General features: G+C 34.7%; 1 protein-coding gene across 5 annotated transcripts in view; it reads left to right on the top strand.

Moving 5' to 3' along the window:
* Positions 1 to 2,232: 2,232 nt before the first annotated feature.
* Positions 2,233 to 26,072, top strand: part of LOC109161102 (WAT1-related protein At3g30340-like) — a 31,433-nt gene continuing 7,593 nt past the window's right edge. The window contains exons 1-6 of one of the 5 annotated variants that reach the window (XM_019309446.1): positions 2,233 to 2,477; positions 2,847 to 2,909; positions 3,091 to 3,207; positions 3,318 to 3,711; positions 3,863 to 4,014; positions 4,368 to 4,611. In XM_019309446.1, the coding sequence (XP_019164991.1) occupies positions 2,293 to 2,477; positions 2,847 to 2,909; positions 3,091 to 3,207; positions 3,318 to 3,711; positions 3,863 to 4,014; positions 4,368 to 4,515 (1,059 nt within the window). In that variant the 5' untranslated portion in view covers positions 2,233 to 2,292 and the 3' untranslated portion in view covers positions 4,516 to 4,611. Of the gene's footprint in view, positions 2,478 to 2,846; positions 2,910 to 3,090; positions 3,208 to 3,317; positions 3,712 to 3,862; positions 4,015 to 4,367; positions 4,612 to 9,342; positions 9,567 to 9,993; positions 10,057 to 10,350; positions 10,468 to 10,974; positions 11,360 to 11,980; positions 12,133 to 12,251; positions 12,496 to 26,072 lie in introns of those variants that run through there. The other 4 variants (XM_019309448.1, XM_019309447.1, XM_019309451.1 and 1 more) reach the window with 4 other exon arrangements.

Raw genomic sequence — 26,072 nt, 5'->3', positions numbered from 1 at the left:
TCCGTAATAGTATACACACATGCGTATTTATTTATAATTTAAAAATAAAAATGTTTGGGGGTGTGGAGTAACCCTTGCCTTATGTTTCTAGTGGCATTATTTTCATCCTATTTTTTAAGATGCAGAAATAAATAAGATTCAAGTGATTTATTATTTAAAAAAGGAATGAAACTTATAACTAGAGAACTAGAGAAATAGAGATGTCAATATTAGCCCAAATTCGACGAATTAGTTCAATAAAATTAAAAATTTTTAGTGTTTAGCTCCATAATATTTTAATCCGATAAAAAAAATCATCTCGATTTGTCTGAAACCGATACTTACAACTAAGCTAAATCCAAAATTCTACAACTAGCTTTAGTTTACCTTTCTCCAAATTTTTATTTCTCATGGAATGCATTCATGTCCTTCCAATTTTTATTATTTCGCAAATAAAAACTGTTGGGTGGTGGCTTGGTGAGGTGACTCTAGTATTCTGTCATCGAAACGTGGCACTAATTACTACGCAAGTATAATAAAATTAAATTGCACATCGTTAGTATAGCTTTGATTAAGCGCTTAATCTTGACAATTGATATTAGAGTAGGCCTCGAGTTCAAATCCCAACCTGACAAAAAAACATTTAATTGGTATCCGATCCACTTCTTTCATGCTTTGTCGCGCGGGGGAATCAATCAAATTTAAGTATCACTACACAATTTTTTGTCGCAACAGCTGTTTGCTGATTTTGTTTGTGTTACTTGGCCTCCTTTTGCCTAGTTTTTTTTTTTTTTTCCTTAATTCCCTAAAATGTATTTTTTTTAAGAAAAGATTAAACATATTTATTTGCATAATGCAGAGTATTCGATGCCTTGCCAAAATAGTGATAAGTCATATTTACATCTGCTTTCTAAATATGCTTTGCTTTCTTATTTGTGGGTGAAGAAAGGCTAGCTTGTCTGTGAAAAAAATCATTTAATTTGATTGAGGTCAGAATGGTATATATCTCCTTAGGCGAAAGATGGAAAAGCAAGAAATTAAAGTATGAAGATTATGAACCAATTTTCTAAGGTCATAAAATGATGGTTGTGAAAATTTTACAATATATCATATGACACTATTTTAACGGTCCAAATAAAAAACAAAAAGTATTCTCATTAAAACGTGCTAGTATAGACCAACTAATTTGCTACAGTTGTAAATGACTTTTCGCAACTGTTGTACAATAGTCGCGGATACTAGGATCGCGGGAAGCTTTGGATTTTTCGCGACTGTTATGGAATAGTCGCATAAAGTTGAGTCATCCGCGACTGTTCTTAGATAAGAGTAGTCGCAGATTTCTTTTTTAAATAAAAGGTATCCTCTACTGTTCTTAAACTGGAATAGTCGCGGATACCCCATTTTTTAATCACGGGTTTCATCAATCGGTTAATTAAGATCACATATACAATTCAATTTTGTTATATCCATCGGGTAATACTTCAAGGAGTTAAGTTTAAACCTACTTTACTAAATTAAAAATAGAACGTGGCACCAGAAGATACTAAAAAAGATTATTTATAAATTTATTTTAATTAGACATTCCCAAATAAGAAAAGAACGATTCTATTAGAAAGGAATAGAAAACAAGAGGAATGTTTCAATAAAAAATGAAGAGAAAAATATTCTAATTCTTTGTTATATATATATCTATGAATAAAAAATAACTTTTTAAGTGATTTAGAATGAAAGCAACGCCTCACTAACCAGTTGGTATATTCTACAAACCATCTTTATTGTCATGCTTTGAGTGCTTTTGCACAATGTTATTATCGGGTACGGTTATAAATTTAGTCTTTCTTTTAAATATGAAACTTTAATTATTAATCTAATCTAAAAACATAATAAGTCTCAATCCAGTTAGACCCCCCACCCCCCCTCCCCCCGTTTATGTCCGTTTTTTTTTTTTTTTTTTTTTTTTTTTTTTTTTTTTTTTTTTTTTACATTATGCTATTAAAATTGTATTACACAATTTTTTGAACAAAAATATCCCTACCATTATAACTTCTGTTATCTTTTTCACATTCAAAAACTAAATTGTATAAAATTATCAAAATCGAGAACTGAATTGAGTAAAACCGACTATATTGGATGTTATCTCGAATATGTAGCATAAAAATTCCTATACTAGCTACATGCCAAATATGCCTAGATTCCCATGTGCGAGAACCTATAAATATATAAACAATAATAACGCATAGCTTCAATTCATTTCATATTAACAAGCAATTCAGAGAGCTTGCTAGCTAAAGTTCATCATTATATTAAAAGAAGATGAATTGTGGGCTTAGTAGTTGGAAGCCAGGGGCTGCCATGATTGGTGTTAACTTTTGTTTGGCTGTTGTAAACATACTTTTCAAGATGGTTCTTAACAGAGGAATGAACCAGTTAGTTTTGGCCACATATAGGCAAGCAATCTCTGCAATCTTCTTGGCACCCATTGCTTGTTGCATGGAAAGGTATATATATTATTAGTCAATTATATATATTGAACCACCTGATCTTCATTGGTCGTTTGAAAAGTTGAAAAATGACTTCTCGAAAATGTTTTTTTTTTTTTAATGATTCATTTTACAGAAAATATTTTCTTTTTCAGTGTTTGATTGCATTTTGGAAAACTTGGTGTGTTCGGTTTATTTTTTGAAAAATGAGTAAAATTGTATAACTCATTGAAAAATGTTTTCCATTGACTGAATTTTCATATTGCATCCAAACACTGAAAACTTAAAAAACATTTTTCTGAAGTCGTTTTTCTTCTTTCCAAACAGACCCTTCAACTGTTTTTAACAATTCAAAAATGTTTAATTTTCACTTCAATTCCATTGTAGGAGAAGCTACAAAAAGCTGTCAGCTTTCACAGTCTGTGCTCTATTTTTCAGTGGACTCATGGGGTGAGTTACCTTCTACATACTTTTTTTTTTTTTTTTTTGAAAAAAAAAAAAGAAAAAAAGAGGAAAGAATTTCACCTTGTAATAAATACATTAAATTTCATTGGAAGTAATTTTCTATGAAATATTTTAATATTTCCTTAGGTATTTTAATATATTGTAACAAAAAGGTTTGTTTTGACAGGGGAACACTAACGCTATATCTCGTCCTACTTGGGCTTAATTATACATCAACTTCATTTTCTTGTGCTTTCGTCAATATTGTGCCCATAAACACATTCTTGATGGCACTCCTATTCAGGTAAATAAATGTTTGAGGTATTTATAAAGTAATATAGTACTTACAATTGTTTTCTAAAATTGCTACTATATATACATTGAACTGAATATATACATGGGAAATTGTTGCAGGCAGGAGAGAATAAACATGAAGTGTAAGAGTGGGAAAGCTAAGATTTTAGGCACAATAATATGTCTCATGGGAGCCATAGTCTTAATACTCTACAAAGGGAAACCATTGACAAATAATAATAATGCCTCATCACAAGGAGGAGTTGAAGCAAACCATAACACAAAGAGTTGGGTTATTGGTTCATTATTTCTCTTTGCAGGAACCTTGGCATGGTCTTCTTGGTTCTTGATACAAGTTCGGGTCGGGTCGGATTACCCCTACCAGTATTCCAGTACAACTATAATGTCCTTTTTTGGTGCCATTCAGTCAGCTGTCTTGTGCTTTATCATTGATAAAAACCCATCCATTTGGAAACTGAAAGGGAGTTTGGAAATCGGGAGTATCGTATACTCTGTAAGTATTATCACAGTTTTCCTTATAAGTATTACACTTTCTCTCATAAATAACAATCAATCAATTTATTCATGATTAGTATTACAGTTTTTCTCATAAATAACTATTCAGTGCCAAAATATTATATTTTGATTGGCATTATATATGATAGGGAATTGTGGGATCTAGCATATGTTATGTTGTGATGTCTTGGTGTGTGAAGCAAAAGGGACCTGTTTTCACCTCAACTTTTGGTCCCTTCATTCAGATTTTTGCTACTGTGCTCGATGTCTCTATACTCCATGAACAAATTTACCTTGGAAGGTAAGATATATAGCCAATACTCTTATCCTCATGATATAAATAATGTACAATGAATTCAAGATTGCGATGTGCTCTGACTCAACTATAGTTGGATTGCACAATTTTGTTTATATATATTATATGGCCAACATACCTGCACATGCCTATACATGTTCCATAATTTCTTTTTATCGGGTGATACAGAGATTCAAACTCATTATCTTTGATATAGGGTTGACTCTAATACTAAACTGAAGCATCTGTGCTATCTCAAATAAAAGTCTAAATTAATAGTTGAAAATTGAACATTATTTATGCTTATATATTATATGATCAACGATTCATTATTATTCTTAAAAAAAATATTGGAACAGCATTTTAGGATCCATTTTGGTAATTATTGGGCTATATGCTCTTCTTTGGGGTAAAAGCAAAGAAGCTCAAGTTTGCAAGACTGCACCAACACCAGACAAGGATGCACAAATTGTGTTACCTGTTACTAGTTCTCCGCCACGTACCTAAGTGGTCACCAAACGGAAGAAATCAAGAATAATAAAAATAAATAAATAGTTTCGATGTATATGTATTTTAATTTGTATGTAATAAAATTGTATTATTACATTACTTTATATCATAACAAAATGTATTTTGCATATATGACAGTTTTATGTATGTCACGTACAATAGAAATTCTTAAATATAAATACCAACGTACCTAACATTGTACTACTAGCTTAGGAAGATTCTTCTTGTAAAATAAAATGTTGGTAAAAATTTATTCAATATTTCCTCAACTTTGGTTAAAGGATTCTGGGATAAATTTGAGTACATTTTTACTTTTTGAATTTTACATTATTCATGTCCGAAGAGCAATCACAATAGTAGATTTTACTCAATTTTTGATAAAAATTTGGCTGAAATGAAAGAGAGAGCATGGGGAGAGAGAAGAGGTGAGACCGTGAGAGCATCTTGCAAAGAGTGGTTTTTGGTATCTGACATGGGCCCCACCAAAATTGTAAAAGGGACACCATTTCTCGCGTGAGGCGCAACAACAACGCTTTACCGTAGTTTTTTTTTTTTTTTTTTTTTTTTTTTTTCCTGAAAACTCATTTTCTTGTTTTTTTTTTCCTCTCTCCTCTCCTACTTGGCATCTTAAAATTTGTGCAAAAAACCAACTATTGAGGATGCCCTTTAATTACCTATATATTTATGGGTCACACTTGTATGAGACTGTCTCACACGCGAATCCGTATTCGTGAGATGTGTCGGGTCGGTCGGGCTAATATGCAAATATAATACTAATTAGAATAAAGTGTTAGATACTCATCAGGAAAACCCGTAATACTCATCAAATTATTATATTTTTTCTTAGAGTTAATACCCAAAATCATCCTCGACTATAGTGGTTTTTCTCAATTTCGTCCTAAACGACTTTGGTGACCTAATATCGTCCCAGACTTTTGTGTTTCGCTTAATTTAGTCCTCCATTTGTTATTCCGTCAAATTGGTGTTAAATTAAGGGACAATTCAGTAATGTCAATATTGATCTCTCTTTACTTTCAACTTGTGAAGTGCGAAATTCCTCTTTCTTGTACGAATTACACCCAAATTTACTCCCGGACCTGCAAATCAAATTTTATATTTGCAGTTTTAGGAGTAATTGGTAAAAAAAAAAAAAAGAAGAGATTTCACAGTTCACATGTCTATGAGTAAAGAGATGCCAATATTAAAATTACTGAATTGTCTATTTATTTAACACCAAATGGACAGAATAACAAATGAGGAACTAAATTGAGCAAAAACACAAAAGTCTGGGACTAAATTGAGCGAAACACAAAAGTCTGGGACGATATTAGGTCACCAAAGTCGTTTAGGACGAAATTGAGAAAAACCACTATAATCGAGGACGATTTTGGGTATTAACTCTTTTTTCTTATAAGTAATTCATTAAACAACTAATGAGTATATTTTGATTGACCTTTTGCTATAGTAATAGATGTCATTTTAATAACTTTGCAGTATTGTTATAACATCACAACTCATTAAATGAGTGCCACACTATTTTTAGAATCTAGCAAGTCACTGCAGAATTTTCCATTGAATAATTATTTGAAATTGGCATATGATTATTCAACCACTTTCTTTAATGAATATGCAGCCACTACTCTCTCCATTTGTTTTAAAGAGTTTAGTGAATGGCATTGTCTTTCTTTTGTTGTCAATGGTGGAATACTATATATACAGTTAAGCCCATACTGTTTCCTCTCATCATTTGCAAATTGAATAAGCTTAGCTTCCTAAAGATGAGGCCCACTTTGGTGCCATTATTTCCTTTCTTTTAGTGGCAACATAGGGGACTTCTAAGACCCCTAGCTACTAGATACAATTAGCACATCATCATTTTATCTTGTTGAAATGTGCAATTATAGACCGCACAAACAACTCAATTGGTACTCGATCAAGTGGTAATAAGTTGTGAGCAATGTCACATGATCGAAATTTAGTAGCCGTAGTGTGAGAGTTACACCTAATGTGGTGGATATTAGGTATTATTAGTCTTCTCACTTAAGTAGCCGTTGAATTACTGTTATTTACCCCTCTATTATCCAGTTGGACTGGGGTGTGGATCGAAAGCCCTTAGACAATGAAGGATTTTGTCTTTTGTGAGCAAGATGCAATTACAAGCTGTTGAATCACTTTGGCGACATTTCCTCTTTTTTTTTTTTCTTTTTTTTTCTTTTTTTTTAGTGGCAACTTAGGGGACTTCTAAGACCCTAGCTACCATATACAATTAGCACATCATTTTATCTTGTTGAAATGTATGTGCAATTACAGATCGCACAGGCAACTCAATTGGCACTCAAGTGGTAAATTAAATTGTGAACAATGGCATATGATCAAGACTTAGTAGCTGCAGTGTGAGTTACACCTAATGTTGTGAACATTAGGTATTATTGGTCTTCTAATCTAAAAAGCCGTTGAATTATTGTTATTTACCCCTCTACCACCCAGTTGGGCTGGAGTGTGGATCGAAAGTCTTTAGATAATGAGAGATTTTGCCTTTTGTGGGCAAGATGCAATTACAAGTTGTTGAATCACTTTGGTGTCATTTCCTTTCTTTTAGTGGCAACTTAGGGGACTTCTACGACCCCTAGCTACCAAATACAATTAGCACATCATTTTATCTTGTCGGAAGGTGCGATTACAAACCGTATAGACAACTCAAATGGTATTCAAGTGGTAAATTGTGAACAATAACATATAATCGAGATTTAGTAGTACAGTTGCAATGTGAAAGTTATACTTAATGTGGTGGACATTAGGTATTATTGGTCTTCTCACTTAAAAAGCTACTGAATTATCGTGATTTACTCTTCTACCATCTGGTTGAGCTGGACTTCGAAAACTTTTAAACAATATAATGAGAGATTTTGCCTTTTGCGAGCAAGATGCAATTACAAGCTGTTAAATCACTTTGGTGTCATTTCCTTTCTTTTAGTGGCAACTTAGGGGACTTCTAAAGACCCTTAGCTACCTACCAGCTGATATAATTAGCACTTCATCTTGTTGGAAGCTAGAAGGTGCGATTACAATAAGAAACATAAACCTAAGGTTGTAAGGTATAGGTAACTCGTTTCCTCTTTAGTACAATGATTCAGATTTATAGTACATATAAATATAATGGAGTGGACTAGTTGTCGGCCTTAACTTCATGTCTAATAGTCTTTTGTATATCTCAATCAGACGTGATACAATCCTTACAATAATGGTTAATCTTAGCCCCAACCTAGATACTTTGATTGCGCTTAATGCCTTTGCTAGCTAGCTAGGCTGACTAAGATCATATGAAACTAGACTTCCTGTATATATTAAAAAAAAAAAAAAAAGTGGAATTATCTTGTGTGTTTATTATTTGTCAACTACCATGTAGTGTGATGGCATCCTCGGTTACCATCCCAAATGGGTGGTCTTAGGTTCAAACCCTCGGTGGTGGGGTTTAGAACTTTAAATTCTTTGAACTGAAAATGTTTGAAAAATATAGAACATATACTATTTTGTAAAGAATTATAAGTATTTCAAAAAAAAAAAAAAAATCTTGTGTGTTTGTTTAGTCTAATTTAATAGTAAAAAAAATTGGAGTGATACTTTTTGTAATTATAACAAACTTTAGAATGCACGGGACAAAGTTTGAGAGTAAATCCGATGATAATAAACATTGTACTCATGATTTGTAAGAATACACTCAAGTTGGTTATATCACTACTACAAAATTGAATATATAAATATAACTTAATTTTCAGAACATCTCTTATAACAACTTTTCATTACACTTGCACAGGTGTAGTTGATGTGCTCCTTTGTACTAGAGTATTGAAATGTAATGTGTCTTGTTATGTAAACCAACCTAACAAATTAAAATGATCTTTTTATATATTAGTTGGACACACCGTTTCCAATTATTTTTGTATTAGTTTAAGCATATTTTAATTATTATTAATTGAAAATATAACTTGACATTGGATAGTAAAAACAAAAAAAAAAAAAACAAAAATAAAACTATTTAGAACGTTGTTTTAATATAATTAAGCATTCCCAAAGAAAAAAGAGGAATGGTTCCATTAGATAGGAATAGAAAAGAAAACAAATGCATGTTTCAATTAGAAAGGAATTAAGAGAAAATATTATTAAAAAATATTCTAATTCTTTGTAGGACATTAGAATGAAGAAAACTTTCTAGTGATTTATTTTCAAAAAAAAAAAAAAAAAAAAAAAAACTTTTAAGTGATTTAGACTGAAAGCAAAGCATCACTAACCAATTTGGTATATTATGCAATCCATCTTTATTATAATGCTTGGCATGTTTGATATGATATGGTGTTATATCGACTTGACAATAAATTATGTAGTGGTACTTAATACTAAGAGATTTTCTACCACCGATTACATTAATCTTTTGAGATGGATGGGTTCTTTTTTTGAGTGACGATGGAAACTTGCAACCATTACCCGAGGGTATGCACTGAGTAAACCCTACCTTGTGACCTTAGCAGACAAAAGTCCACAAAGAAGTAAACAAACATAAGTTTTCTATAGCTGATGAGTTCAAACTAAGAAGTCCAACGAAATTGAACTTGTAATAACCTTGTGATTACTAAGTCAATCGTCTGACCAACTTGACTGAGGTTGCTCATTTTGAGATGAGTTCTTCTCTTGTGGAGAAAGGGTTGGAGTACTTTCTAACCATCTTCTTGACAAGGACAACTTTATTTCACATGTTGATGTATCTTCCCAAGTGTGAGAACCTATATATAAACAAGACATATATATATAGCTTCATACTAAGAACTTGAAGAGCACATACAGCTGAATTTAAGTTCATCAATAAAGATGATGAATTGTCTTAATAGTTGGAAGCCAGGTGCAGCCATGATTGCTGTTAACTTTGCTTTTGCTGTTGCAAACATTCTGTTTAAGATGGTTCTTAACAGAGGAGTGAATCAGTTGGTTTTAACCACATATAGGCAATCAATTTCTGCAATCTTCTTGGTCCCCATTGGCTGCGGTATGGAAAGGTATGCAACTATCCAGCCCTCTTTTATTAGTCCATCTTCCAAACTAATTTCCAGGTTGTTCATAGTCTTAGAACTGATTGGATCCTGCCCGCACGCGCTTATCTTACTGGTTCAGTAATCAGTTGATTTACATCCTCTCAAATGCTGTTGGGCCGAGGTGTAGGGGGCCCTGCTTTAGGGGATTTACATCCTCTCAAATGCTGTCGGACCGAAGTGTAGAGGGCCCTGCTTTAGGGGATTTACATCCTCTCAAATGCTGTCGGACCGAAGTGTAGAGGGCCCTGCTTTAGGGGATTTACATTCTCTCAAATGCTGTCGGGCCGAGGTGTGGAGGCCCTACTTTAAAGTTGGGGATTCAACCTTTTGGGAGAAGAAGAACTGATTGGATCTTGTCTCTCAAACTCTAACAAAAATGTTTCTATTATAGGAAAAGCTACAAAAAGTTGACAGCTTTCACATTCTGTGCTCTATTTTTCAGTGGATTGATTGGGTGAGTTAAATTACCTTCTACATGCTTATGTATAATGCTTATTGAATGCCTATTATTGCAGCTAAACCTAACGATTAATATATTATTTTAACGGTGTTGATACTAATAATATCAAATACAATTATATATATTAAGTACTATCAACAATGGTGTCAATAGTATCCTATATAACCATGTACAGATATGATATTATTAGCATTCTTGTTGATCAACAACATAGAAAATCTCATCGATTAATATGTATGATTGCTTTGATGTTGTAATGTTTGTAACAAAAAAGGTTTGTTTTCACAGGGGGGCACTAACTCTAAATCTCTTCCTAATTGGGCTTAAGTATACATCAACTTCATTTGCTTGTGCTTTCATCAATATTGTGCCCATAAACACATTCTTGTTGGCACTCCTATTCCGGTAAGTGCTACTTTCCATTGAGTTTTTATAGCATTATCATAGAAATACAATCCTATGAAAGATTTGAGTTCTTATAGTACATCTAAAATTATATTGAACTGAACACACTGTTGCAAAAATCGCGCCTAGGCGGCGCCCAGCAACGTTGAGGAACGTCAGAATCGCCCTCCCCGCGGCCGGCCGCCTGGGCGGTCTAGGCAGCCGAACCCTGATTTTTTTATTTCTGCTGCAAAAATCGCACCTAGGTACTAGACAGAGCCCAACCACGTCGAGGAACGCCAGAATCGGCCTCTTCCATGGCCGGCCGCATAGGTGACCGCCTGGGCGGTCTAGGCGGCCGAACCCTGGTTTTTAATTTTTTTTTTAAGGCTATTTGCCAAAACGACATCATTTTGGCGAATAACCTTAAAAAAAGAAATAAAATAAAAAAAATCGAGCGCCTAAGGGGCGCCTAGCGTCTTTTTCAACACTGACTGAACAAAGAACACAAATGGGAATTTCTTGCAGGCAGGAGAGAATAAACATGAAATGCAAGAGTGGGAAAGCTAAGGTCTTAGGAACACTAATATGTCTCATTGGAGCCATAGTACTAACACTCTACAAAGGAAAGCCATTGACAAACAATGCCTCATCACAAGGAGTTGAAGCACACCATAACACCAAAAGTTGGGTTTTAGGTTCATTATTTCTCTTTGCTGGAAGCTTGTCATGGTCTTCTTGGTTCATCATCCAGGGTCGGGTCGGGTCGGATTATCCATATCAGTATTCCAGTACATCTATCATGTCCTTCTTTGGTGCCATTCAATCAGCTACCTTTTGCTTTATCATTGATAGAAACAAATCCATTTGGAGATTGAAAGGGAGTTTGGAAATCTGGACTATTATATACTCAGTGAGTATCAAATGATATTATTATCCATCCTTAACTAAATTTGGTTATGGTACACTTAAATTTTGTCTTGATGTGGCATAAATTATACACTTCAACTAGCATATAGGGTTTTAGCCAGCACGAGTGTCTCGATTAGTTCTTGAGTGACAAATTATGGACAAAAACGTAAAGTAGGATCGAGCCCTGACAGCCGTAGTGACTTGTAGAGTTACACCGAATGTTGTGGTGGGCTCCTTGTGACACCAGACACGTGTATTTACCAGTTACCACCTCCAGAAATCCGGCCAGTAGGGCTCCCGCCGAGTGAGGGATTTCACATTTTTATGGACGAGCATCGAGCCCTGACAGCTGTAGTGACTTGTGGACTTACACCCAATGTTGTGGTGAGCTCCTTGTGACACCAGACACTTGTATTTACCACCTCCAGAGATCCAGTAGGGCTCTCGAGCGAGGGATTTCACATTTTTATGGACCAGCATATAGGATTCTACCTGTTAAAAGTTGATATAGTGTCGATCAACATCGTTGAAATTCCATACAATTATTTGTGTTGTGTATATGATGAAATTCCATACCTTATTGATGTATATTTTGACCAACATTTGTGGTATGTGTTCACAGGGAATTGTGGGGTCCAGCATATGTTATGTTGTGATGTCTTGGTGTGTGAAGCAAAAAGGGCCTGTTTTCACCTCAACTTTTAGTCCCTTCATTCAGATTTTTGCTATTGTGCTTGATGTCTCTATACTCCATGAACAAATTCACATTGGGAGGTAATTAATTAATTTCATAATTTAACCAACAAATTCACGGTTTCATAAATATTATTCAAAATATATATTCTTTATGAAAATTTTAACTCTTCTTATGAATATATATTGAATTGGAACAGCATTTTAGGATCCATTTTGGTAATAGTTGGGCTATATGTTCTTCTTTGGGGTAAAAGCAAAGAAGTTCAAGTTTGCAAGACTGCACCAACACCAAACAAGGATGCACAAACTGTGTTACCTGTTACTAATACTCCATCTCGCACCTAAATGGTCACACAAAAAAAAAATGAAAAGAAATAATAAATAGATAGTAACAAATATGTAATTTGTACTTGATATTTTTGTATCAACTAAAAGACTTATAAGAATGTATTACCATTCTAACGATCTGTATTGTAAACATTTCTGCTTATGATTAATGAATTAACTGTTTATTAAAAAAAAAAAAAGACTTATAAGAATAAATGCAGGTCAGTACTTTGGTTTTTTAGTTTTGTCATCGTCGCCGCCTGACCACCACCAACCCTTTTTGACTGCGGTTGATAGTCGTCGATTACCGCATTTAATTGGTATTGATTTAGAACAAATTTGATTTTTTTGATTCTAAACATTTATTTACTGCGCACAAGGACTGCATTTAATTGGTATTGGTTTAGAACAAATTTGATTTTTTGAAGCTAAACATTTACTTACTGCACACAAGGAGCCCCCTTACTTTGAGAGGTTGTTCCACACTAACGCTAGTGAGATTCTATCACGGGTCATTATTCTCAAACAGCACATCTGTAATTAACTAAGCTGCCCATACGGACTAGAACAAATTTGATTTGCAAGAGTGCACGTAGTGCCTTTGGTAATTAATAATGCGTAGCTCACTACTGAAAATTATGGAATTTCCGACCACCTGAAAGTGATCTTAAATCAAGTCGAAAGTCTTGTTCCGACCACTTTTGGTATCCGAAAAAACCTTTGTTACTATTTCCAATCACTTTTTGCTTTCAACTTGATTTAAGATCACTTTTAGGTGATTGGAAATTCCACAATTTCCAGCCGTTGCTTTAGGAGAACATTAATGGAATGAGTTTTGTCCTTTTCACTTCCCAAGAAAAGATATATACATACAGCAAAAGGCTTTGTCGGCCATCGCTTGCTGACGATGGATCTGCTCTTATTTCCGGGGTCTTCATCAACTTTTTGTATTGATGTTAAATTATGTTTAAATTAATAAGTTCAAAAATTCACAAAACTGAATTTTGAAGACTTTTGAACTCGATATACTACTTTTCCTAAAAGGTTGAATCTCCAATCCCAAAGGCCTCACACACACACAGAGCATTTAACAGGATATAAATTATGATGATTCAGTGATTTAGCAAATATGGTCAAATGTCGGAGCACACAATTGATCTGTCTACTTTGGGCATAATCCCCACACTACCGTTGTCAAGATTAGAACATTAGTCTCTTCTCTCAAATACTACTTACTGAACCAGTGAATTAAGCCCGTTCGGTCAATGAACTCGATATACTAATTTGCATATTTGAAGACCTATTATATTATGCATGGCACTCATAGCGCAATTGTTATACCATGGATCGGGATCCACATTGTATTTGTGAACTTTGATTCAAAAATTATATGTTTGTACTTAACATATTATGTGCTTTTAGTTGAGAAAATTATGTGTTGTCTATTAACTACATGCACATAATATGTTAATTATAGACACATAATAGGTTAACTATAGGCACATGATATGCAGTTAACGTATTATTTACTTTATTATGTGTCTGTAGTTAAAAAATTATGTGCTTTGAATTTAATTACAGACACAATCTATTAACTGCATGCACATAATATTTAACTGTAGACACATAATCTTAATGTTATTTTAAATCAATGTTCACAATGCAAGGTGAGTCATGGTCCATGGTATAACGTATAAGTTGCCCTCATGGAGCAGGCGGACTAGTTTGGGCAAATTAAATTATATTGCGGACTATGAATAAATGTACAATTTTAATATATTGAATGTACATTATTTGTGTACTGAAGGTAAATATACTAAACGTTTAAATTATTAGTAGATATTATAACAACAATAAAAATTAGGTCATGATAAAAGTAATAAAACAATTACACTAATAATAAACCTCTATAATATAATATGGACATCTAAACTATCATCCTCACAAATAAAATTTAGGTAATTAGAGGCAACTCAACCATGACCAGGTTAGTAGTATTACAAGTTCAACTTCTAACGAAAAAAAAAAAAAAAAATTAGGTCATAATAAAAGTAATAAACATTAATTCTTTTTCTCACTTTTCTTGTCACCTTTTTCTTTCTTTACTCCCTTTCAAATGTGAGGTTCATCGTGCAGCCATGCATGCAGGTACGTACGTAGTTAAAAACCATGAATGGGCATTGCTATTGGCAATATAAAGCTTCAATTATTCAAAGGTGGTAGGCGAGTTTCCACTGATGAAATAATCTGATCTTCAACTGTACTATCTATCCCAATTTTCCAATTCTTTCTTTCTCTTAATGATATGCATGCATGCACCCACTTTCTCCTTTTGGTTTAGTTAAAGAGTTTAATTAGTGGATGTCTTTTTCTTTTGTTATCAATGGAGGAATAGTATACAGTTAAGTCCATATATACTTTAAGTTTTCCCTCACATTATCAATGGAGGACTTCTAGAGACCCTTACTAGTTGCAACTTTATCTTGTTAGAAGGTTCAACCAATCTGCATCTGCAGTATATCTGTCTACTGTACAACAGACGCAAAATGTCCTTTACAATCAGAGGCGGACCCAGCATGGGGGCAGTGGGGGCAGCTGTCCCCCCTCACCCCACCCCCACCCCATATATAACCCTTGTATGTATATATGTATATATAGTACAAGTTTTAGTATAAGTACAATAAAATAGATAAAATTTAACAAAAGATGATTAGCCTAGGTGGTAAGGCACACGTACTGTCTTTCTAAGAGGCTAGGATTCGAATCCTTCCTTAGCAAGCGTGTGTGCAGATTTTATCCCTGGGATGTAGGGTGAAAGCGTTGCATGTTAAATATTTCTTATGGCTTTTAAGATTAATACTTCGTATTAATTGTGAGATTTACACACATATATATAACTTTCTTTTATATTAATAATGAGATGTGTTTATAATGTATTTTTTATTTGAATTATTTTATCAAATTAACTATGTTTCATATTTTGTTTATGGCTATATTTTAAGTGTTTCATGTTTTATCAAACTATCTTTTTTGTTCTAATGCGTTTTGCCCCCACTGAAAAAATTTTCTGGGTCCGCCACTGTTTACAATAGACACAAATGACTCATTCTGTACTAGGTATAAGTGGTGGTCGCCCTTAATTATATTATTCCATTTTTAATAATTGTTTCAATATCTCATATGAAAGATTTTTAGGACTTTTAACCTGGTAAACATGTTAAATTAGAACGCAATTGAACATTTTTTTGTTGGATTAGGACTTTAAATGGAAATGTTTTTTCACTTAAGGAGCTTAATTGTATTATCACTGCTGAAAAATATGGAATTTCCGACCACCTGAAAGTGATTTTAAATCAAGTCAAAAGCAAAAAGTGACTGGAAATAGCAACAAAGGTTTTTCCGGATACCAAAAGTGGTCAGAACAAGACTTTCGACTTGATTTAAGATCACTTTCAAGTAGTCAAAATTTCATAATTTCCAGCCGTGTATGCAGTCGATTTTAGGGACCAATTAAGTCATTTTTTCCACATATATATATGGCATTTCTATTTTTTGAATGTTTATTTTATTCTTGCTCTATTTCATTTCTTATAAATTGAAAATTCTATTTTTAAAAAATTTATTCCGTAAACTAAACACAATATAAGAGAAAAGAAAATAGACATTAATTTACAATAGAAGAAATATAAGAGAAAAGGCCCCAAACTCACAAAAAATGGGTTTGGACCTTAGCTTGATGGACATATGAAGTTGGGTTATAGACATTCTAAACGAGTTTGTCTGTTTGTCACCGTACTTGCTTCTCAAATATACTGTCACTTTATTTTAACAATTGTTATCCCAAACGTCAGTCTACCTTGCATTGTAAATTCTAATAAAAAAATTATGTATTTACAATTTACATATTATGTGTCTTTAATTAATAAATTATGTACATGTAAATACATTGAAGATACACAATATGCAATTAACATATTATGTGTCTTCAATTTATTAACGAACACATAATTTAACTACAGAGAAAATCTAAATATCATTTTAAACTATGATCTATAGTACAAGGTGGACCCTAGTCAACGATATAATTTTTTTTTTTTTTGAAATTGTTTTACTACTCAATACTGGATCTACAATTCTAGTAATGTTTCACAACTTTACATGAAACACCAAAATATTATTTAAATTCTTAATATTCATTACAATATAAATATCTAATATTAGGAATATGGACAAATATTCAATGGCACGGACCTGCGAATACAAGAATCTATTTTTAATGGGTCTTGCTTCAAATATGCAGTATACTTTAATTTGTGTTGCAAAAGATAGATAATAGGTTCTGAAACTATGTCATCATCAATGGATACTAGGATGTTGCTGTTGCTATGAAGTTGGTTTCTATATACATTGTTGTGTAGTGGAGCAAAGCGGAACAAAGTGACAATACTTGTCTCCGTGATTTGAACTTGAACGGGGTTCGTTGGGTGAGTTGGGAGTGCGGGGGTAGCGTCCATGTGATACAGCATAAGGGTAATTTTGTAAATGTACCATATTATGATATATATATATATAGTTGCACAGTTAAGCCAAATCTAAGTCATTTATCTCAAGTATTCAATGACTTAGATCTGTTCACACACACACACACACACATATATATATATATATATATATATATATATATATGATGCTTGTAACTCATGTGAATGTAAGCTCTCAACCGAGCCATGTAAACTCTACTTCTTCGTTTTCAATATTATTTCTGTTCTTGATATCTTGATCCCATTTTATTCTCAATAGACGTCTAGTTTTGCTATATATATAAGTTGTAGACCAGTTTAACTCGTAGCTGTATATTTCAATTTATTTTGTACCTGTTTAAAAAAAAAAAAAATCACTTTGATACATTAGGTACAATAGTAATGAATTATAAATTGTGATGTCATTAGGTACAATTTTTGGTGCAGATATTTACAATGGAGAGTATGACTCCCAAGATTTTATAAGTGAGGAAATTTCAATTTTGGTCATATGATTATAGGGGTCTTGTTAATTTTAGTCTATGACTTTTAAAAGTGTCAATTTAGTACCTTAACTATGCAATTTTTGTCAATTTTGATCACTCCGGTCAAATTGCCGCCCAAATTTCGTCAGAAAATTTTAATTGTTAAAAAAATGAGGGTATTCTGGTCATTTCACGTCTCTTTTCTTCTTCCCAGGCGAGTCCATCCCTTTCTCTCCCGTTTCTAGTGAATGCAATGAACTAAGATGATGCGGAAAGGAGGCTTGATGATATTAAAGATAGGGTTTACAGGGAGAAAGAACGCCAGAAACTGGAGAGAAAGGGATGGACTCGCCGGGGAAAAAGAAAAGAGGCTTGAAATGACCAAAATACCCTCATTATTTTAACTATTAAAATTTTCCGGCGAAATTTGGCCGGCAATTTGGCCGGAGTGACCAAAATTGACAAAAATTGCATAGTTAAGGTACTAAATTGACACTTTTAAAAGTCATGGACTGAAATTAACAAGACCCCTATAGTCATATGACCAAAATTGAAATTTCATCTTTTATAAGTACAATAAATTAACTAATAAATAAATTTGTTTAAAAAGTTTGAATTTAAGTTCTTAGTTTAACTTTTTTTTTTTTTTGAATGCTACTAGCTCTATTACAATGTAGTATCTGTTCATATACTTTCTCAACCTACTGAAACACAAAGAGCTAATAACAAAAAAAAAAAAAAAGTTCTTAGTTTAGATAAGGAGTTTGTATGTCAACTTGAGTAGACTAAAGTTTCTATATATGTGAATTAGGTCACATGGTTTTGCATTTTTGCACGTTGATTCTAAGTTCTTAGTTAAATTATTAGAATTTCAATATTAGATTACAATTTAATCAAGGGATCGAACCAAGTTAAAGGTGGTAGCTAGACTCTACAATTAGGTTATGAAAATGGGATAGGGTAAATTTGTTCTCTTTCTACCGTTGATGGTAAAGATAGATATTCGATAATTCTTAAACGATCAAAAGTAGTCCATTTAGAATATCACAATAATAAAAAGGGGATCAAAAGTAGACACATATTTGACATACGAATTATATTGTATGGGTACGTTTTAGTCTACTTAAAATCAATTAAATAGATTCTATTTCTATGCTTATGAAACAAATGGAATATGTGCCATTAAATATGTATCTACGAAAGCTTGACACATTTTGAACTAGGTGATGCTATATCACCTCTTAATATTCAACCTTTTTTGTGGCACTATCTTTTTTTTTTTTTTTTTTTTGAATACTACTATACTGATTATTTTACAATGTAATATATGTTTATACATATTTTCTCAAATTATTGAAGCACAAAGAGCCAATGTCTGCTACTATGGTTCGAACTTCTAGCCTCCCATTTAGGAGAGTCTTTTTGTGGCAGTATCTGTTTGTGTGGATGTATGTGTGTGTGTGTGTGTTTTTTTTTTTTTTTTGTATTTAATTAATAGTAATTTTCTTTTAAACTCATCCACTAATAATGTATGAACAACCAATAAATATAAATACTTTTATTATCACTCCAAGAGGTGAACATTAATTAGTAGGAACATTTTAGAGGAAAAATAATACTTTTCTTGAACTAAAGTACATGAGCTAACAGCAAACACATTGGTTCTGATTTTTTTTTTTAATTTTTTCCAATTTTGTCAGCTTTGAAGGGGAGAGAAACAAAAAATAAATAAATAAAACAAAATAAAATAGAATTTTAAGGTGGCTACTTTGATGCGCATGACTTGTTGTGTTTATTATTATTTTTAGGGAAAATTATATCTTTAGTCCCTGAGTTATAATCAAGTTTCGACTCAGTCTCTAAGTGATGGTCGTATGCCTGTATATATCTGAGTTTAGTCCCTCAGTTATGAACGAAGTGGCGAGTTTGGTCGCTAGCGTTAATATTTCATCTGCAAACTAACGGAAAATTTAAAAATAATTTAATAATAGAGGGGTAAAATATAAATTTCAAATTATATATAATCCCCTTCTTATGTTGAATCGAATTGTTGGATTAGCCATCCCGAGATTGCCGAAAGTCAAGCACGCTTAACCACATAGTTCTATGGTACCTGGTTGTCATATCCTACTCAAAACCAATTGGTGGTAAGTAGGTGGACATTAACCATTTAACCACATCTCTCAATGGTAAGCCACAACGCCACGTCTCGAATCGAGCAGGGGCTGAAATCGGCCGACGCCCAACATGAAGGTCTTTTTATTCCCCAAGCTCTGAAATCTCAAATTCGTCCACTTCCAAGCTGGGAAATTCACAGATAAGTTGTTTCTCTATTTTATATGTTTAAATAAATAATCAATATTCTCTGTATTGATGAACTAATTTAGCGATTAATTATAGGATGTCATCTCTTAGGTGTGGTACTTCGTCTTTTACTCAATTTGAGGATAATTTTTGATGTAGATGTGATGATTTATTACCCATCAAAATGTCATGGAGTTATGCTAATCGAGGAAAAAGATACCAAGTTTGTCCATGTTATGGAGAAAATTTTTGTATTTGTCAAAAAAATGTAATTTAAGTTGTTTTTATTTAATAAATAGAATTGAAATATTGAAATTTGATTAAAAAAAAAAAACAGGAGTAGGGTTTCTTCGCTGATTACATAAGCAACTTAGGGCTTTTATCGATTTGGGGGAAAATATTTTGGCTAAGTTTACAAGTTTTATTAAGGAATTTACTTCTTTATCCCTGGAATTAACTTTGTTAACACACCATTAGCGTTAGGGACCAAACTCGTCATTTCTCTCATAAATGAGGAACTAAAAATAGATATGGTAATAATACATGGACTGAGTCGTCACTACAGTTATAACTCAGGGACCATACTCGCCATTTTCCCTTATTTTTATTATTATTAGTTTTAAAATCCTATCAGAAATGGACAAAAAGTTTAACTTAAACTTAAAGCCTCACCTCTCTCTTCTATCTCACCAAAATATGCAAAAATATTTCAAAAAATTCAAAAAGGAAAAGCACCAATGGTGATACTCTAACAGTTTGATTTGCAGGCATTTGTTGTGTTCATATCTAATTTCAGCAACTCCAATGCCTTTAGGATTAAAGATTAGACATTTAGACATATTGTTCTTCTCTGTCTTCTATTTATGGGAAAGATCTCAACTCCTAAAAAGATGGATATCTGACCACGTTTTATTCTTTCTTTGTAGTAAAATAATGGGTCTAAAGAAAGGGTTTAGGTTACAAAAAGACAGGTGTAGTTTTTAAACATGATCACGTATTTGGTAAATAGTTGTTAGCTGATTGAATTAGTATATTTGACTAATTAATAATATTAGTTGATTGTAGAAAAGTGTTTGGTAAATTAGTTGTTAGTTGATTATATGTAAAATGACTTTCTCGAAAAGTTGATCGAAAAATCTACTTTGAACAGCTTTTTGAATTATATTTTAGCATTTTGGAGCAATAAGTTGTTACAAAAAGCTAATTAATCAAACATTCGTATTAATCGAACGCTCATATTGGTCCACCCACCACTTTAGTAAAGAGAGTTGACGTACACTGACACTTGACGATGACAAGTGGTGAGTGGACCAGGTTGATTGATGTATGACAACCACTTATTTGTTGACAAGTGGTGGTTAGTGGGTGCTTCTTGTCCACTATTAGATTAGTCTTGAGCTTTTTGAGTAGTGTCTTGTATAGTATTTACTCCTAAGTTTATTGTAAATATCGTTTGGGCCTAGTGTCTATGAAATATTATTACTAGTTTTTACCTATTCAAAATATATTTCTACCCGCTTTATGATACACTTGCTCAGCTCCCATAAAAACCATCAAGTTTTAAGTTTTAACGAATCACTTTTAAACCAAAAAGTTATATTTTAAAAACATATCATTTTTATCAAAAATGTAATACTTTGAAAATATTAACTTTTTTTTTTTTTTTGTGCAGCTAAAACCCATTTTTCAGTTTTATTTTACGATCAAAATTCGAGAAAAATACAAGTTTACCCGTTACACATCCTCCCTCAAGTGGTGGTTGAAGATTTCCGTCATTAAAAAAAAAAAAAAAAAAAAAAAAAGATGAAGAACATGGTTTAAAATCATTCAAAGAAATGAATAACTTCTTGGAATGAGAATATGAGTATTCCGACCGGAACCAGCCCTGAGTTGGCCTCACCGGCGGCGACCAATCGGTCGCTGGAGGACCAGGACCTACTGGAAAGAAGTACGAAGAAGACAAAAAGAAGGCGAGAACTACCAGTCAGCATCGCATCGCAACCAGGCACAGAGACGGTGGCGGAGACTCCAATGGGGGACGAGCTAATGTCGCCGGACAAGTGGACAACGCCGGCTGTGACTCCGAGCAATGCATGGCATAGGAAAGAGGTAACTCCTCAAACTGATCTTGAAATTGTCTCTGATGACGACGAGATGGACGAGGATGGCTTCGTCTCGGAACACCCAATTATCCGGGTAACCAAGGAAGAAAAAGAGAGGTTGCGCCGGCCATGGCGCCGGTCACTCATAATCAAAATCTTGGGTAGAACTGTTAGCTACCCGTATCTTCTTCAACGTTTAAGGAAAATGTGGAGATCGGAGGCCCACTTCGACTTGATTGCTCTCAGCCATGATTATTACATAGCGAAATTTGAATCGCTCAGAGACTATGAATATGCGAAATATGAGGGACCATGGATGATTATGGACCACTATGTGGTAGTTCAGGAATGGCAACCTAACTTCAGTCCACGGAAGAATAAGACCAGAAAAGTTCTGGTGTGGGTGCGATTTCCAGACATACCTATTGAGTACTTCGATGATGAATTCCTCAAGAAAATTGGAAAAACAGTGGGACGACCGGTTAAAATTGATACTGCTACGAGCCTTGCATCTAAGGGGAAGTTCGCAAGGATTTGTCTAGAGATCGATATATCCAAGCCTTTAGAATCGAAATTTGTCCTAAACTTTGAGGAATGGCCTATAGAATATGAAGGAATACACTCAATATGCTTTTCTTGTGGACGGTATGGCCATCGAACGGAGCAGTGCAGCCCGGAGATACAGGCAGAAAATGAACCGGGTGAAGGAAATGCTTTACCTGAGAAAAGGCAAATCAACAACCAAGTACCAAAAGAGAAATATGGTACTTGGATGTTAGTTACCCGAAAAGCGAGAAGATACCCAAAAAGGGACAACACATCAGGAGCAGGAGTACAAAGGGGAAGATATCAGTCTTCGCCCAAGCCTAACCAAGCTGCAGATAATAGTATAGGAGTGCAATCTAGTTTTGCCTCTTTGAATGGACTGGAGGATACTGGAATGGAGCATGATCAAAGAGAGCAAGGAAGGAGCCCGACAGCACAACAGACTGGACCTACACTGCCCAGAATTAGAACCAGACGAAACAAGACACCAGACCAAAATGAACAGAGAGGGGTGGCAAATGAGATGCCAAACAATGGGACACAAAGGGACATACCAAGGCAACCTGTAGCAGCCACTCGTGGAGGATTCAGAGGCCAATCGAGCCAAAGACCGATGCCTAACCGAGCCGCTGCTGAGGACAGCCACACAGTAGTAAGAGGATCAAACAAAGGAAAGAACATAACTACTACCCAGGTCCACCATACTGAGGACCACCCAGAATCTTCATACATGGCTGGACTAGAGAAGGCATACATGGATGATCCACCAGATACTGCCCACACCAACCGAAATGTTGATCTTGACGAACCACCGGATGTGGCCTTGCAGGAGCAAGAGGATTTTATGAATCAGGATGGTGATGTGGCACTAAGCCACATGCGCTCTTGAGCGCTCTTTTGTCCTCTGTTTTTATGATATTTATTGTTTGGAATTGTCAGGGTGCAGCTTCTAGTTCTTTTAAGCGCACCCTTCGTCAGTTTTGTAGGGATTCTAATCCCTCGTTGATATGTCTACTCGAGCCTAAGGTTTCAGGCAATCAAGCCAATAAGCTATGCAATAGCTTTGGCTTTGATGAGTGGATTAGGGTAGAAGCAGTGGGCTTTTCGGGAGGCATTTGGATCCTCTGGAAAAACTATATCAGCATTGAAATAATTAGGACTAATCCTCAATATATTTCTGTTCAGGTGAACGATTGCGAGATGGGTCCTTGGGTGTTATCCTTAGTATATGGAAGCCCTTGCCAAAGTCTTAAAAGGAAGATGTTTGCTGAGCTTTCGCATCAGAATCTTGATCCACAACCTTCCTGGTTAGCTGTTGGAGATTTTAACGCAGTGACAGGACATGAGGAAGTGAGCAATCCAGCAAGCTTTTCATCTACCAGATGCAGCGATTTTAATGATTGGATATTTAGGCAAGGCTTAATCGATTTAGGATATGAAGGATCGAAGTACACTTGGAAGAGGGGGACCAATACAGAAACGTTCAAAGGAGCTCGGCTTGATAGAGCTCTAGGAAATTTGGACTGGAAAATTAAATTCCCGGACGCAGCAGTAGTTCATTTACCAATGCTTTACTCAGATCACTGCCCGTTGCTTGTCAATACCAGGAAAACCCGGACAATACCCGCAAGCAGAAGTTTTAGATTTAATATGGCATGGACTACTCATGCTACCTTTCATGCTTTGGTATATGGAACTTGGAGCACCAATGATGAGTTGAAGCCAAATTTGAAGAGGATGGCAGAAGCACTCAAAGATTGGAATATTAGCACATTCGGCAACATTTTTCATAGGAAAAAGAGACTGCTAGCAAGGCTAAACGGGATTCAGCAATGCATGACAGTCCAACCAAGAAGAGATCTCCTAAAATTAGAAACAAAATTAAGGCATGAATTTGAAGAAACTCTTTACCAAGAAGAGTTGCTATGGTTCCAACGCTCTAAAGAAGAATGGATTGTGTCAGGAGACCGCAATACAAGATTCTATCACGCGGCAACATCAGCAAAAAACAAACACGATAGGATTAAAGTTCTGAAGGATGAAAACGGGCACATACTTACTGATGAAAGTGAAATAAGAGAACACGTTCAAAGATACTTCATGGCCTTATTCTCAAAGGAACCAAATGCCTGCTCACAGCCACTATTGCAAGGGGCTTTCCCGAGACTATCTACCACTGATTGGGCAGAGATTAACAAACCTTTTGGCGCCAACGAAGTTAAGGAAGCATTATTTGAAATGGCCCCATGCAAATCACCAGGGCCAGATGGGTATACAGCAGGATTCTATCAAAAAGCTTGGAGCTTAGTAGGAGATAGCTTGATTAAGTTCACAGAAGAATTTTTTAGAGACGGCAAGCTGTTTCAAGGATGTAATGATACCTTCATATCCCTGATCCCCAAAGTGGGCAACCCGGAATCAATAAAACAGTTTCGACCAATCGGGCTTTGTAACGTCGCATATAAGCTCATAACAAAAATGATGGCAGTAAGGTTAAGAACCATCCTCAGCAAGTTGATCGGCCCATTTCAAGCTAGCTTTGTGCCGGGCAAACAAATCACAGACAATATCCTAGCTTATCAAGAGGCCTTGAACTCAATGAAGACTAAAAAAGGAAAGGTAGGATGGATGGTGATGAAAATAGACCTTGAAAAAGCTTATGATAGACTCTCTTGGAGTACAATCGAAGACACATTGGTAGAGATTGGCTTCAACCAAACATGGACAAGGAATATCATGCATTGCATCTCCTCACCTAGGATGGCAATACTTTGGAACGGGCAGCAAACAGATTGGTTTCACTCGGGAAGGGGAATTAGACAAGGAGACCCTCTATCCCCTCTACTTTTCGTTTTATGCATTGAAAGATTCAGTCACATTATTCTTAACTCCGTTAGACAAGGTAGATGGAAAGGGATAAAAATATCTAGACTTGGCCCTTATGTTTCTCACCTTTTGTTTGCAGACGACATGACCTTATTTGGGGAAGCAACAGTAGAACAAGCAGTTGAAATGAAGAGGTGTATTGATCTATTTTGCATGAGTTCGGGGCAGAGAGTAAACTACCATAAATCGTCAGTGTTTTTCTCCAAAAATACTAATGAAGAGGTGCAAAAAAGAATCGTTGACACCCTCGGCATCCCTAAAGTTACCAACTTAGGAAAGTACCTGGGAGTCCAGTCCATTCATGGGAGGCTCAAACAAGATTCATTTGAAGGTATCATCGATAGAATCCGGTCCAAATTGACTGGTTGGAAAGCAAAATCACTTTCACTTGCAGGAAGACATGTGTTGGCACAGTCAGTCCTATCTACGGTCCCATTTTATGCCATGCAGACCACCCTCTTACCGAATGGAGTGATATCAGCCATAGAAAAATTAATCCGGAGCTTTATATGGGGAGGTGACAGTGATGGCAGAAAAGCTCACCTGGTTAATTGGGATACGGTAACCAAAAGTAAGGCTCATGGTGGGCTGGGAATCAAGAGGTTAGAAAAGATGAATCATTCTTTCATGGCTAAGTTGGGATGGAGAATCCTACAAGGGGAAGATAGCCTATGGATCAGAATTTTTAAGGCAAAATACCATCTTTCTGATGTTGATTGTCGATTGTGGCAAGCTAGGAGTAACATGTCCAATGCGATGAAAGGAATCCTAAAAGCCATCCCAATTCTGGAGAAAGGAATCAAAAGGCATGTGAGAAATGGACGCAACACTCTATTCTGGACACAGGA

Source organism: Ipomoea nil, unplaced genomic scaffold (assembly GCF_001879475.1).
Source record: "Ipomoea nil cultivar Tokyo-kokei standard unplaced genomic scaffold, Asagao_1.1 scaffold2921, whole genome shotgun sequence".
NCBI lineage: Eukaryota > Viridiplantae > Streptophyta > Magnoliopsida > Solanales > Convolvulaceae > Ipomoea > Ipomoea nil.
This window is presented reverse-complemented; position numbering and strand designations above follow the sequence as displayed.